At 37.1% G+C, this 16,149-nt stretch overlaps 1 protein-coding gene across 1 annotated transcript in view; it reads right to left on the bottom strand.

The window, feature by feature from the left end:
- GPC5 (glypican 5) overlaps nucleotides 1-16,149 on the bottom strand; it is a 732,889-nt gene that overhangs the window by 588,673 nt on the left and 128,067 nt on the right. Inside the window, exon 3 of the mRNA XM_026061075.1 lies at nucleotides 9,774-10,468. Coding sequence (XP_025916860.1) covers nucleotides 9,774-10,468 — 695 coding nt within the window. The remainder of the gene's footprint in view (nucleotides 1-9,773; nucleotides 10,469-16,149) is intronic.

Raw genomic sequence — 16,149 nt, 5'->3', positions numbered from 1 at the left:
GCCAGTGCCCACATCCCACACTAGAAGAATAATGCCATGAACACATGCCTTGTCCATGATGCCAATATGTGGTTCCCATCCCACTTCAGCTACTGATTCAGAGAGAGATAGTTCCTTGTCCCTATTCCCCTGATGCACCCCACTTGTAAATGCCCCTTCCAAATCAACATTTGCAGCAAAAGCAGACTGCCAGGCAGCACACACCTACCTTCACCACTGCTGTCAGCAGGATGCAGTGCCCTCTATCTACAAGTTCGCTCATTTTTTCTCGTTTCTTCTCCCCAAAGGAGACTGCATCTATTCCCTCTAGCAGAGATTTTTCACCCTCTTCATCCAATGCAAAACAAGATGACAACCTTGCCCACTCATCCCCATAATAATGAAGACCTTTGGCACCCTGAAAATACAGTGACACTGGGTCCATCAGTCTGGTAGTGCTCTGAAAAATGCTCTGGAAAGGGCCAATGACATCTTCAGTAGTTAAGCATACTGCACACCTGGTCCCAGCAAGAAGAGGAAGAAGCATTATCCCTAGAGGAAGAGCCCCTACGTGAAAAAGGCCAGAGAGAATGGAGTAAGACCCAGGACAGGTTGAAGAGGGACATTTGTTCCTGGCAGCCCTAATAGATCATGCAGCAGAGCACTGGTAGTAGCAACACCACAACGCTACTCAAAAGCTGGTACGCTGGACAAGAAGAGAACAGTGTCACACACTTTGTCATGGAAACTGGGCATGAAAGCGACCAGTAGATGACTGCTTTTGAAGGAAACAGCACAGGCAGAGAGAGAAGTCAAAAGCCAAGAGAAAAAGTAGTTTGTATCACATGTCATCTCAAAAAAGGTGAGGACTAGCTAATGAAGAAGATGCAAAAGCTCTGAGCTACTGTACCTGTCAGATCACCCTTTGTCCCTCTGCCCATGGAGGCTGCGGTCTGTCCTTGCCAGGGCTCTACTCTGAAGAGCAGCAGTACCTACATCCATCCCTCCATGGAAGCAGCATGCTCTGGCCTGAAGGTGGGAACCTGGTGCTGGGTACTCTGCTGACTTCCTGTTACAAACTGCCCACCCCTTCTGCCCTCCTCTACCGTGACGGAGGCTTCATCTTGCCAGTGGCAGATTCTACTTGGCTGATGTTAATGAGGTGCTTAAGAACATCTATAACTTCCCCCAGCTGCATTGTGCAGTGTCCCCTCAATACGTTGTGGGTTGTTGTTGAGAGTGAAACCTGGCACTGCCCTGGCTCCTGTGCCTTTGCTGTAACCAAAGCCTGCTGACAGGATGTGGGGGACCTGCATATCCTCCTGAAGACCCTCTATCCTTTTCCCTTATCCCTACTCATATGCCCCTTCTCCCCAATTCTTGTATCAAATTTCAGAGAAAACCCTTCTTTGGGGTGAAATGTCCTTGTTTTCCTTTTCAGCAAAAAGTTGCAAGGCAGTAACCCACCATATATATAGGATGGCTACATACTACATAGCCATACATCCATATTTATATATACAGAGCATAGTCTGGCTGTCCAGTGCCAAAGGTGAGTGTGCTGCTGATCATCCTGTTTCCCTGCTGTCTSCCTGACTGCTAGTGGCAATAGGACAGAAGTTTGGGACAATAATAGTGATCTAGGCCATTTGTCCTTAGTGGAGCCATCCTGATATACAAAACTGTGCCTCTGCTTCCAGCACTGACAACGCTGCTCCCTTCTGCCCATGCCAAATGCGACTGGAGCCTTGCATTAGATGTGGGATCTGAATATGGTAAGTCGACCTTGCCCTCAAGCCATCTTTCTTTTGCTGCAGCATTGGAGAACTCAATCAGAACAAAGTTATCTGCATGTCTCCTATCATGCAAATGCAGGGATGGGACRTCTACATAACAGTAGAGGAATTATAAATAAATGCAGCCAGCTATTTGGAAGAGCTAGTTAGATATTTGGCTGAATTAACCTATTTTCAATCAGATAAAGCACACCTAGAATATTTGCAATAGAGGAATTTACTGTGGTGTTTAAATGCAAACAATATTGGATCATAAACCAAAGCAGTCAGAAATTTTAAAATGCTGTATAATCTGTTTAATTTGTAAAATAATAAGTGATTAGCTTAATGTATAATAATGACCAGTTTTACTCTAGAATATACAAGGAATTAGGCCGTGAAATTATGCTTCTACATAATTAATTTTTCTTTTGTGCACAGCTTTTGGTTTTTTTACCAGGAGTTTGATTTTCAGTCTGTGCCATTTCAGATAAGTGTTTGAACAATATTTGTTCAATATTTACTTTAACAAATAGCAAAATCTTAAATATGTCATTTCCAGATGATATGTTTCTCCTATCATTCTGGTTAAAATCCATTAGAAAATTGAGGTGGCAAGGAAAAATGTACATTATTCCTTTTTAAAAGTTTGAAAATCCAAAAGTAGGGAGCATTTGAATGATGCTAGAACTATGAAGCAAGATAACAAAATCCAAAGAAGCAAAATTAAGGTTAAAGATCTTACCCATTTTGCTAAAGGGTATGCAGCATTCTTGTACATAGTCCTCAAAATGAGGCACTGATGGAAGGTTCCTCCAGTGGTGGGGAAAAATAGGTTAGTAAATTTGTCACTAAATTTAATACTAAATATGTCTCATCTGTGTACAGTCTGTTAGGTGCACTGAAACACGTGGCAATAGATTTAGAAGACATTTGGATGCCATTGTTGTTTAGAAAGACTGAATTGTTTTAATAGAAGTGCTAGTTTTTTTCTTCCTTTCTTCTGTTTTCCTGAATTTTCTATTTTAGATGGAGAACTCCCAAGTTTTTCAAGAAAAGTCAGGGACAGGCATTATAAATACTGCTTGGAAGTACAGTCTAATATTTTCCTCATAGAAAAAAACACTGAAATTAAAAATCGTATATCCCTTATTATTTTTCAAATCAAAAAACATTTTTGATAAACACTACAGTGTGTATTCTTCTGGGCACCAGATATAGAAGTCCACTTCTATATCTGTCAGATCAGCAACTGATCTGAATACAACTACATGTGATAGGAATAACTATGTTTTTAAGTGCTCAATTTCAGATCTCTTTCATGACCTGATTTATCCAAAAGATTTATAATCAGCATTTTCTAATATTAAAATTTCTTTAAAACAGAATGACAAAGACTTTTTTTTAAGATTAGTTCAAACAGCTTGTGAATTCACTTCACATGACTGACTAATCCACTTGAAAGTGAGTAACCAAAAAGCAGTAGTTATGAAGCAGTAATTTATAGGCATATAATCATGTAAGGAAACGAAAAGATTTTAGACACTACGGCACTGGTTCACAGGATACTTTCTTCAAAGGATGGTGATCTCTAAAACCTCTTTAGGTGCCTCAACCCATAATGCTATGGAAGTTGCTAAATATCATGGCATGGCACTCTACAATTAGAAATACTGCCAGTCTGGCCTTTTGTTGACAATCAAATGTACTCCTTCTTCAAAATAAAAATGCAATTCTTCCATAGCTTGCAGGTATACGAAGTATTTGGGATAAAATAATATGTTTTTCATCACCTTCTTTCCATATCTCTTTCAGTGTGGAGAATTACTTGGTTTAATGGACTTCTATTGCACTTCCCTTTCTGGAACGGCATGGAATATATATAAGGGTTGTGTGATTTTAAGCTAGAGAAGCCCCAATAAAAAGTAACTGCATAAAAGAGATCCTGAAAGGAGTAAACAAAATTACAGAATATTCTATTCAGAACATTATCTCTGTGTGAATATTGTGTATTATTTATGACCCTTCATGGAAATGTTAAATTTTACATGTCATTGTATTACAGCAATTCGAACTATTAAGTGTTTATAGCTAGTCCTTTCAAGCAAAAATAATCAATAAGGAAATAAGGCTTTAAATATAGCCCATTAACTCCTCCTCACTGCTAGCATTCTACAGCACAAGAAAGATTTTGTGTTTTTTTTCAAATATTAATGACAGTGAAGAAAAAGAGCAAGACAAAATTATCTTTCCATACAGTATAATTATGCATATTTTTATAGAAGATGCACAGCTTAGATCTTCTTTCAGGATTAAGCTAAGATCAGTGAAAGCACTTGAGATCTTCCAGAAATTGGCATTTTCAGTATCTCCAACTGTTTGGAAAACTGATTTCATTAAAATGAGCATGAATTAGAACATAATTAAGACAGTGTTTTTGAACATCCCATTCCAAATTATTGCATGAGTATATGAGCTACAAAAATTCATAAAGTAATAAAATTCATCACTTTTAACAAAATTAGGAAATGCCAGAATTTGTCTGAGATTTATCTGATCTTTTTTGTTGTGTTTCTGATTCCAGTATGTTTATAGACATACATAGCTTTTAATATCGTGGTCACATACTCCTTTTTCATCCAGATCCCCAAATCGTCAGTGCCCAGAATATACAATGAGCAACTAATCAATATTCCTTTTCATCTCTTTTATTCAGTATTAATTGCAAACACCATTGATCTTCCGGGATTCGAGAACAATAGTTTCATGCAAAGTCTGGAGGAAAGATTTTAATTACAAAACCTTCTGCCTTGCTCTTTCCCTTCTTTCCTGCTCCCTTCCCTGTTTTCCTTCAGCTCCTGCCTGGGGCCTGTCTCACCTCCACTCATGTCCTCCCCTCCAGGCCTCTCAATGTCACATTGCTCAATGCACGGCAAGTCTTCACACACCGAAAACACACAACTAAGAGAGGCTCCTTCCAAGCAGCTGCCTGACCCAGTGTCCCATTCACACCAGGATGCAGCGGTCGCACCAGGAAAGGGGTGGACACATGCAGCTGAAGGGTCCCAGAGCAGGACTGGGGCAACCCCGGCCCAGATGAGTGTAAGCCGTCGCCACAGGAGTTTGCCCTGCCAGGGCATGGGACCCTGCCATTCACCCATGCTTAAAGGGAACAAAAAAATACTCTTACACTGGGATTGTAGGGTTCATCCATACCAGAGCTTTATAAAATCTTGCTAAAATCTTTCCTTGTCCTTCTGTCTTATTACCGTCAAGCAGTGGCAGCACGACACAATGGAGGTAATAGGTAAGAATTTATTACAACTTGTCAAAAGTTACCCTATTTGTTTTTTTTTCAAATGTGTTACAACGTTCTTGTGCATTCATTAGCCTGCATAGTAGCCCTCGGTGGAGAGTTTTCTTGCTCTATGAAGCTCGGAGAGATGGGCATGTGGTAACACAGGCTGAGCACAAAGAGAGGCAAAGGACAGAGTTACAAGGTCCTTTACAAAGTAATGGGCATTTTTACCTGTTATCCAATGCATATCAATTACGTAATCTGATCTTTTTTGGATTAAATAAATTATCAAAACCTTATACTGTTCTTGTTTTGTACAGTGCTGTTCTCTTAAGGCTCTGTTGTATTAAGATGAATGAGCACACACACAGAAGTCTGCTAAAAACCCTTCTCTTTGGATTCCTAAAAAAAGCATCAGGCCTGCTACTGCACTGAGCACAGAAGACACATAAATGGACATATACAGAGCTCAGGAGCACAGAACAGAGCTGACATATATGTCAATATATACAGAGCTGGCATGTATGTCAATATATATATGTGAACATATATAGATATGTGAATAGTTGCACAACCCACATATCTCCAGGAGATTCTGCAGAATAGTGCAGAATAATGTCCTGGTATGGAGATGAGAACTGGTGCTACGCTTATCAGTCAGTCAATGGAGTCGTGGGAGGTAGGAATTAAAGGGGGTGAATCTGAAATAGGAAGAACAAAGGGAAAGAGAAATTGCAACTTGAGACAGTGTGGCACTGCTCTGTTGACCCAAGGAGCTAGGGTAAAGTGAACAAGTTGTAAGTTACTGGAAAAAGAGTCTTCTGCTGGGAAACCATGTTATGTAGGCATTGGTGGTCCTTCCACACGATACAGATCAGCCTAATGTGTTAATATATATTAAATTTGAATATAGATATCCCTACAACATATTAGACAAAATCCTTTAAGTATATTTATATATCCAAACATACATATTATTATAGAGAGACATACACAAATATATGTACCATTAAGAAGGATACACAGTTGACTCTCACGTGAACATTAGCATATGCATATTTCCATACATTTTAAGAATTTTTTTCTCTGTCTGCTTCTTTAAAACTCCAGTAAGTACTTACCATGATGAAATTCAGTTTTAAAACTGCAGAGATTGCTTAGTGCCTAAGCGAGCCATTATTTGCTGGCTTATAATCATCTCTTCTGTATCTGTTAGAATCACTGGTGCATTAATTGCTTATCAAAATTTGAAACAGTTCATGAGTCACTCTGAAGATAAAATAAAGAAATATTAATGAGCCAATTTCAACAGAATTCAGGTCCTCTTCTTCTAAAAGCTGAAGACTTGATTGCATGTCAGAATTAACTCTTGATATTGAATATCTTGGCAAATTTGAAATACACTCAAGACACACTCAGCAGATCATAACTGACCAACTAGATCACTATTTTTCAAGGGATTAATGCATCATTGTCTTATCTGACAGAATTACAGATCAAAGAGAAAAAAGATTGATCGGCTGTTACACAGAGATTATGTGAAAGATGCCATAGGGTTAATGAACAGTCTAAATACATAGGCCTGACCCAGATTCAGTGGAGAATGAAATTTTCATGTTAACTTTTACGGTTTAAAAGTGGTCTTAGAAGATCTTAACCCCTAAGCAGTATTGTAAACACTTGATCTTAAAACAAACATATTGGTTCCAAATATCACAGATAAAAAAAAATAGTGTTCTTTATATCTTTATTTTTAACTTAGAAAGCTATCCTCAAATCACATTTATGAAAATGAACATGATCATATTGAGTGGCATTGTGTACAAGGTTAGAAAAAAAATTGCGTCTTTTTGTTATACAATCTAAAAAACTGGTGTTGAGGGAGGAGGAGAATAAAGGCAAAGAGTTTTCATGAATATCAAAATAAAGCATCAATCAAATAAATCTAAATCAATCTAAAGTTTTTATTAAGCTAAAATAATGGGGAGGGAAGTTTTCTTCACGCATTTAACTTTTTGTTAAAATTGAATGAAAGATACTATGTCAGCAAGTACAATTTTTTGTTTTGAAAACATCAAAATGAGAGACTGAGAGACTGTAAGCCTGGGGCAATGCCTGCACACTCTTCAAAATCCAAAAGTCTAGAACTTGGGAGGGGATCTCTTTTCACACCAAGTGACCCAGGATGAAACAGAAGGCCTTTCCTTGTGCCTTTACTTGCTTATCCTAGCTTGTTCCAGAAAACTGTAGGGGAGATGACCAAAAAAATGTGAGAAGGAAGAGGGAATATCTCTAAAAGGCAAATGTAGCTCTGGATCACTGTGACTGACCAATAAACACTGACAATGGAAGATGCCTCAGAAGAGATGGGCAAGTGCGAGGTGCCTGTGAAGCTCAGGAGTAAGGTAGGGTATGAATGACCTCAGCTGTTGCACAGAAAGCTGACTTTATCTCATCACAGAGGGGACCAGAGGGTGGTCTTTGTTTTAGATAAACAGCTATGTCAGTTGAGTGGATCAACTGGTGTAAATGTTGCTCCCTGAGTTCATCAGAAGAGAGTGAATGTCTCCCTGAGTAAGCCAGACCAGCATAGGGAAGTGTATACGTGGCTCAGCCCAACGCAGAGTATAAAAACTGAGCAACTAACTAAAGAATTTCGAAGAGAACAATGGGCTTGAGCTGGCTTCAACCCACATATTCCTTCCCGGTGACTGGGGATGCCCAGTGTCATGACGGTGAGCATATTATAGAGACTGGTAATGGGAATCACACTGGTATTGTGATTGAACTGTATATTGCAATTGCTATATTTAGCTCAGTGTATAAACTTGTACTGTGATTCCAGTATATTGCTGTATCACTCTGCTAAATCAAAAATCCCATATAACATCAAATATCTTCAGAGAATTAAATTCTGACATTAGACATAGGACCCTCCATGTGTGGAATATCTAAAAGAACCTGGTCAGAGACTACGGGACTCTGACAAACACATTAGGAACTGGACAGACATCTGTAAGACATCTTTGAGCCAAACTGTTAGTCAAAAAACTGTTTTAAAAAATCACATTTTTTCTCAGGAATGCTCAGAAGCAGGAGATTCTGGCTAAAGTAACTGACTGGTATAAAGCAGATGAAACAGGAATTTCATGGAAAGCGGCAATTTCCCTGACTGACTAAAAGCAGGAAGAAGACCTAATTTTAATGGACTATGGGTCTTAGCACAATAAGAAATGAAGAATCCCCTATTTATTATATTAGGTTGGGCTGTTTATCGTCAGAGGTCATAACAGGTGCTTACAGAAGCTCTTCCGGCTGCAGCTAGTTAAGTAAAGAGGAAGGTTGTGGTAGTTCTAGAAGTGTTGCTGGCACCTCCGGTAATGCCACACCACAGTGACACCCAGCCACAAATTGACCTGTGCACCCTACAAAAATAAAGGCATCTCCTTAGACCAAATATATCTGACCCAGCTTTAAGCACAGAATATGTCACTCTCAGTGAAGTCTGCATATAAGAATACAGAGAAAAACATACTTGCAAAACACATTGTGGTTTAAATATAACATAGGAAGAATTCAAATCTTGCTACTTACACAAGCTTCATAAATTTGTAGATACACTAGCTTTCTTTCTAATGCGTAGCTAAACACCATGTGTATTTTCCCAAACTGTATCTAAAAATTCTTCACTTCATGCATTCACAGTTAAGATAGCTCTCACAAGACTTGCTTTTTCCCTGAAGTGTGCATAAGGAAAGATCTGCTTCATGTTGCAAATGAAATGTACAACACTTCCTCTGAAACCCACCAAATTATTCAAATAAGATACTGAAAGCTGCAGGTCCTTTAAAGCAGCCCGTTGGTATCAAAAAGGAGACTTGCCTATGATTTGTTATCTTTAGGTGCATATAAGATAACAATTAAATGATTAAACAATTTTCCTATGAGGAGTTCATGAAAATTAGACTTGTGTGCTCCTAAAAGTTATACCCAATATGTCATATAGGAAGTTTCCAATCTCTAAACTGATATTAATATTGAATTTGTGTATTAGACTTAGCACTCGCATTTACCTAAACCTCTGCCTACTATTCTGTTTTTAAAGAATATTTGTGGAACTAGTTTTTTAGCAGATAATTTACTTTTCTCTTGTTAATATTTTAAACTTCCAAACTTACTGACACATTCCACTGTTCACTGCTCTTATTCAGTAAAACTTAACAGTAGCAGCTCTAAAATTAAACTTTAAGCTATTCAGTGCATTTATTAAAAATGTTAACTTGTAAACAAAAAGGGTGAAGGAGCAGAAGTCTCCACTGGTTTGTGCAACAAAATTTTCGCTCATTGAAATTTTGAAAAAGCTGTGGTTTCATGTGAAATAGGAAACATTTTTCAATGTTACTTCAAATGTTTAGATGATTCACATAAAAAATTTACACACATGAAAAATAGCTTTTCATTTTGAAAAGTCTTCTCTGCAAATGCTACCAAAATGTTGACTCCCCACTTGTTAAACTTGTGAATAGAATATGAAAAATTAGCAATTTATATGCATGCTTAAAATAAAAAATGACTGTGCTGGAGAAATACATTGCCAAATGCAGCTGAACACAAGTGTGTTCATCAGCATAGACATGGCCAAACAATTAGTATTAGTTATCATTGTTACTTTTCTAGTGTTATATATTTGTACCGAGCATGAATTAAAAATAGCTTCTTACCTGCTCAGATAATTCCGGTCCGTTGATATGGGCTTGTACGAGGGCGTCATTAACAAGCGAATGAAAGTTTAAAAGCACATGCTCAATGTCGTATGTCCCATGCATGGCACTTGAGAGCTCCTCCAGGGACTGAATATATCCCTGCCAGTGAAGATCGACTTCTGCCATGTTAGCCAAGCAGCCTCGAACAACGTTGAGGCAGTAGCCCATACACGGCTTACTCAAAGTCAGCCCTTGGCAATGGGGGCAGTACTGCATCCGTAATAAGGCTCTGCTGCAGTCTTTGGAGAAATGCAGATGATCCGTTGTATTGATCACTTCGATCCCCAAATTCAGAGCTTGCAAGAAAGTCCGGCTGGGCAAAAGGGATCTTCCCATTTGTCTTGCCACTATTTTGGGAACGTTACCAAAGGGCCTGATATCTCTTGTTGCCATTCGCAGGCACTCGGCATACTCCAGTGAAACATCCCTCAGACCGGGGTTAATCATGTGGCTATAGACTACTGGGAACAGGGTGTCAAAAAATCTGTTGACAAATTCCTCTGTGCTAATGTCTGTGCCAAATATGAAAAGCCCAATATCAGTGAAAAACTCCTGAACGTGTGTAGCAGCCTCAACAGCCATGTTTCTATGTGTGTTGCAGAAAAGTGTGCTTGTGTAATTCTCAGCCAGTTTGATAAGCATTTCAAAGGTTTCTGTAATAAAAAGAAGTTCATTATTTTTAAGATTAAAACCATTGGAAATGAGGGTAAGAATTTAAACCAATCATATAAGGATATCTTACATTTATCCTGAATGCTTTTTTGCAAGGATTATTACTTAAAATTCATGAAGTGATAAACTAGTCACAAACTGCAACAACTGTCTGTCTTATGCAGGCAATATCTAACACCTTACAAGTTATGTTACAAGACAATTAATAATCTGTGTATTTTCTTGTCAATATAAAAGGAAATGGATTGTATGCTATTAAGTTACAAAATACAACAAATCCTTACTGTACCTGTTTGTAGCTGTACCTGTATATACATATACACATACACATTAGCTCTCATCTCTTAACTCATTTTGCAGCTCATAATAAAAAGTGAAATGCTCTTAGTCACTCTACTTCAAGTCACTCCTTTTCTCTCTTACCATCTTAAATGGATGGGTAAAAATGACATTAAACAATTGAAACAACTCTTCTGTTTCATTAAAACTGAACTTTTAAAGAGCAGTTTGTCTTCTTGTCTTCCAAAGGAAGGAGATGTATTAAACACAGGTGGGAACTTGCTTTTAAATGATGCTGGTTAGTCTGGCAATTGCTATGGCCAAAATGATGGGGACTTGCAGAACTGCTCTCATCAGGCACTGTGCTCGGATACACCCTCTCCAAGCCTCAATATCTCAATTACCTGTAAAGACTGAATGGATAGGCTTACATGTAGTTTTATGTGTCAGGCAATGTTTAAGCAATGCTCAAGTACACTGAGTAGCTTTTATCATGATTTTAAATATACTGGAGAAGTATTCTGTTCTGACTTGAACTGTTATTTACAGGTAAGACAAAATGCTGGTGTTCAAAACAGAACAAAAATCTCTGCATTGAAGTATTTCCTAGATCTGCCTGAGAAGCTTGCACACCAGGGAAGACAAATGAGCAATATATAGATCAAAAGGAATTGACAGTGAAAATGCATAGAAATAAATTTTAAACATATTAACACATTTTATTCACTGGACAACTATGACTTGGTAACTTTCTTTTATTCATTCAATTCTACATAAAAACAAAAAGAAGGCAACTTAATACTTTTGGTGTCCTGAATATTTTTGCAGGTCCTCATTTATTTATTTTTCACATTTGTTTTTTAAATGGGACTCTAACAATAACGTAAAGGAAAGCCTGAAGCAGTCAATATTGTCCAAACATCATTGGTAAAAACAGGAAGAATCAAATTGTGTTAATCTATGTCAACCAATTATTGAAGCAATTTGAAGTCAGATATTAACTCACTAACTGAAAGGAATAGTGGAACACTTGGAACTATTTTCATCTAATGGCCAAGACTGACAACCACATCTTTAATATATATCTATGCATAAGAATAGATGTCTTATATTGTGCTAAAAAGCTTGTTAAGGTCAGTGAAATGATTCTCACTGACTTTGGTCAGTTTGAAGTTGCACTTTTGTAAAGAGAAAAGATCACAAAGACACATTAAACTCATACCTTCTTTGCCTTGCTTCCTCCAATAAAATTGAGACACCTGCTTATAATTCAGAGTGAGATTATGTCACTGCCTCTATGCCTCTATTATCTATTAACTCTTAGTTTCATATTTCACATCACCCTGAAGGCTGTGGAAGGACTTTTCTACTTTTCTCTTTTTCATTCTCCTATTATTCACATAAATAAGAAAAAAAAAGTCTGTTGACTGCTTACAGCAAAGAGAAGGGAAGTGCAATCAGTCTGACTTTCTTTTCATTTATTCTGGTAGATACAAATGCAAACCACTCTTAAAATGAATTTCACTACAGCATTCATATGTGCTCAGTACCATAGTGATTCAGCAAAGGATTTGACTTGCTTCAAAAGCCAGACTCCTAAAGTTAGGATTCTGCATGGAACTAGGCTCCCATCTTCCTCAAGAGAGACCTAACCAATACCGTAAAAGGTGCTCAGTTTATCCTATAAGTTGACATGTAGACATGCCAGCGGACAAGCTCTGTAGGCTACAACTGCCTGCATTAACTGGGTGCTCTGTCAGTTGTCTGAAACTCAGCACCTCATGCCGTTTGAGATGCCTCCTCAGATCTGAGCCATCTGCGCAGCATCCCATGTTTGCAGGTGTGCAGATGTGTACAGGAGACCCATGTCTTTCTGGAGCTGCAGATGAGACAGCACATATCTGATTGCCCAAGACGCCCACATTAAGGCACATTAACTGGGCTGAGATCTCCACTGGCTGAAATGGCAATTTGGACACTAGGTCACATGTAGGCACCCACATGTGGACAGCTAAAATTCAGCTTTTAATATCCTACTGTAAATTATGTGTCTCATTTTTATTAGAGGAAACAAGGAATGCAAAGAAACTACAGTCTGCTGTAGGGGCTTGATCTAGTTGCCTAAACAGTGTTTAGTACCATTTAAGACGCTATTTAGCTGCCTGTCCAGAAGGGAATGGGTATCCTGCAGGACCTGTGTCATATCTGCCAGCTTCATGTGGATGTTTTGCATTGCAAATGGTACTAGATGACTGTGTTTAGACAACTGAATTAAATCCTAGATATGCACACTTATCACTGACTAAAGAACCCTTCATTTAAAAGCTTGGAGCAGCCAGAATAACAAAGACAAAAAAAAAAAAAGCTAAATTGATTCTTGTATTAGATGGTTTAAAATAATAAAGTGTGAAGAATATTAAAGCCTTGTAGGAAAGTGATTATTTTTAAAATTGTAGATTCAGTCCTTTACATGGAATTTTGCCAATGCTTCAGATGAAATTTATTAAAGTAGGCAATGTTAGTAAAATAATGATAATCTCTTTAGAATGACATGAATAGGAGGTTTATGACCCCTTACAATTTTTTATTATTACTTTTTCATAGATAATAACAATAAAGTATGTGATCTAAAATTCTGTTACAATCCATGGCTGCAGTATCCTATTACCAGGAGTACAAATATTAGATGAAAGAATAAATCATGCTGCACATGGATAATCAATAGATTTTACAATGGAGACTAAACAGTAAGAAAGCGTCAAGATTGAATTACATTGCTGGTGCCCCAGCAACCCACAGATGAATGAGTACAATAATCCACTGCATGATTTATTGACTATTTGTGCTTTTCTAAACAGCATATGATAATATTGGCCACTTGTGCCTGTAATTCTGTGTCATGCTGTTTAATTGTCAATTTAGGATTTTTTACAAAATCTAATTTGCTAATCAGTTTTATTCTACTGGCACCTTTGTTGCTAATTCTACCAAAGCTATTTTAGAGATTTGTTTTGCCCTCAGACAGCTTGAGGAATGACAGGCAGAAAAGCAGACCTATGTTTACTTGGAATATTAAACAGCTCCTGTGGACATCTTACAAAAGCAATCTATGTCATTTACACCACTTTCAGAGACTTCAATGACAAATCAATGACAAATAAGCTGGTTCAATACTGTGAGCATATCATAGATTTAACAGTGGGTTTCTGTATCTTATAAGGCTACAGGCCCTGACTAACATCACCAATTTAAATTATTCAACTGCATAAAACAAATCGTGAGTTTTCAATCAGTATGAATCCAGTACATACCAAAGACATTTAAAATACAACAAAGATGAGCCAGACAAGCTCTTTTTATTGTTTTAAATGGTCACTTGTTTTTTAACTGATTTTTTAATTTGCATGCACACAGGTGCTCAGTGCCTCTTATGTCCATCTTTTATGAGATTTGTGCGGTAAGAAATATACAGAATCCTAGGGATATCTTTTGCAGCACTACTGTGGGTAAAGACAAGTGTTTATCATCAGTGACATGTCAACATTATTTTTCTTTGGCTGTACTTAAAATTATGATTTGCACACTCCTAAGTCAAAAATCAGAGCTGTCAACATATTAACTGATTTTTTTTTAAAGAACAGTAATATCTTTCTTCTTGTTTTTGCTAAGAAGCATCAAAAAAGTCTAGAAAAAATATATACGAGCACTTCTTTATTACACATTGCATTTACTCAGCTGATTCTTCATATCAGTCCTTTTTTTGTTGATAACAGTAAATTTAACATAGTGATCACAAAGCGATGTAAAATAACTATCAGGATATTGTTTTTAAAGAATTGCAATCTTTCATTTACTTCCTCTGCTGAGAGCCATGGATCATTCTAAAGTTATATAGATACCATAATATAGTTATCAGTCCAGTGGTTTATTGGCTTTAAAAGTGGATACGTAACTATGCACATGCCTTGTTTGCAGTAACAACTTACAAAGAGCGCATAAAGACATCTCTGTTTTTATTCCTGGATACTAATCAAATTTGAGGGAAATCTTATACTGAGTAAAATGGAATTTGGATTGGATTTTAAACCAGTCCTGGAATTCTTCTCCTTAATAGTTCTGGGGAAGTATCTTTCTAATATAGCTTATCTTTCTAATATATTTCTAATTAATCTTAGAGAGTTAATTTAAAACAAATTTCTATGGAATCATATTATTACAAAATTGACCGAGTTTTCTGAAGTTTACCCTTTCTTCCCACAGATAAATGTTCTGCAGAAACTACTACATGAGAAGATGTATGGTGTAAATTAACTCATTAACTATTATTAACTTTTGAAACATTTATACTACTTACCACAAAGATAGTCTAATATATTAAAATTACAGTATTACTAGTGGGCCAACAAGTTGCAAAGTCTTATAATTCAGTAGCAATTCAACAGCCTGTATTATGTATAATGAATTAATTCACAATTAGTCAGACTAAGATATAGAACTTTAATAAATTATAACCAGACAGCTTAAAATCCTTCCTGGAAAAAAGAACATATTTCACAAGAACACTTCACACTCCACAGTGAATCCAGAAATGACCAGTCAGAGTTACCAAAGGTATCAGCCCATAAGAAACAACAAACCAAATGACTAAATTCAAGGAAAAACAGAAAAAAACTAAATAATATTAGGAATTAAATTCCGATTTGAAAAATCCTACAGAACTGTACTAGGCTGGCCTTTGCCTGTTGCCAGTTGCTGTTACTGTTCGAAGATCTAATATGTTTTCCTCCTGTTTATGGGCAGCCCAAATAATCCTGAAGTGTCAAACTCTCTCCTAAAGATTTATAGTCCAATCAAGTGTTTCTTGCATATGCAGAATCCTACTGTAGTCAAAGGGAATTTTTAAAGTACAAGTCTCAGGTCAAGTTTACAGCCTAGAAAACAAAAGTCATTCCAAAATTGCAAAAATTGCTAAAATAAATCAGTCTATCCAGTTTTCTCTCTTTATTTAAAATATATACAATAGAGAAATATGTACAGGTGGGAAACTTGGGATGCACAAAGTAGTACAGAGTACCAGATAGCCTGTAAAATCCCCCGATCATTTATCATAGCAGCAAAAATGAGCTGGAAGAATAAAGTCTCTGAGACATATAAATGAATTATAAGTGATGAACTCACTAGGGCATCGTCTGTGAAGGGTATATGGGAGACAGATCTAAACGATAAGTGCCAGCAGAAAATATTTGAGGCTCACTGAAACTACTCCTCATTAACAAGTATTTCAAATTAATCCACCTCACAGATTAATTGATTATACAGTCACCATTGAAGACAATAGGTAGAACAGACTAAAACTGTAGCCCTGTGGCCCAACCAGTTTTGT

This window comes from Apteryx rowi, unplaced genomic scaffold (assembly GCF_003343035.1).
Source record: "Apteryx rowi isolate R43461 unplaced genomic scaffold, aptRow1 scaffold_175, whole genome shotgun sequence".
Lineage (NCBI taxonomy): Eukaryota > Metazoa > Chordata > Aves > Apterygiformes > Apterygidae > Apteryx > Apteryx rowi.
This window is presented reverse-complemented; position numbering and strand designations above follow the sequence as displayed.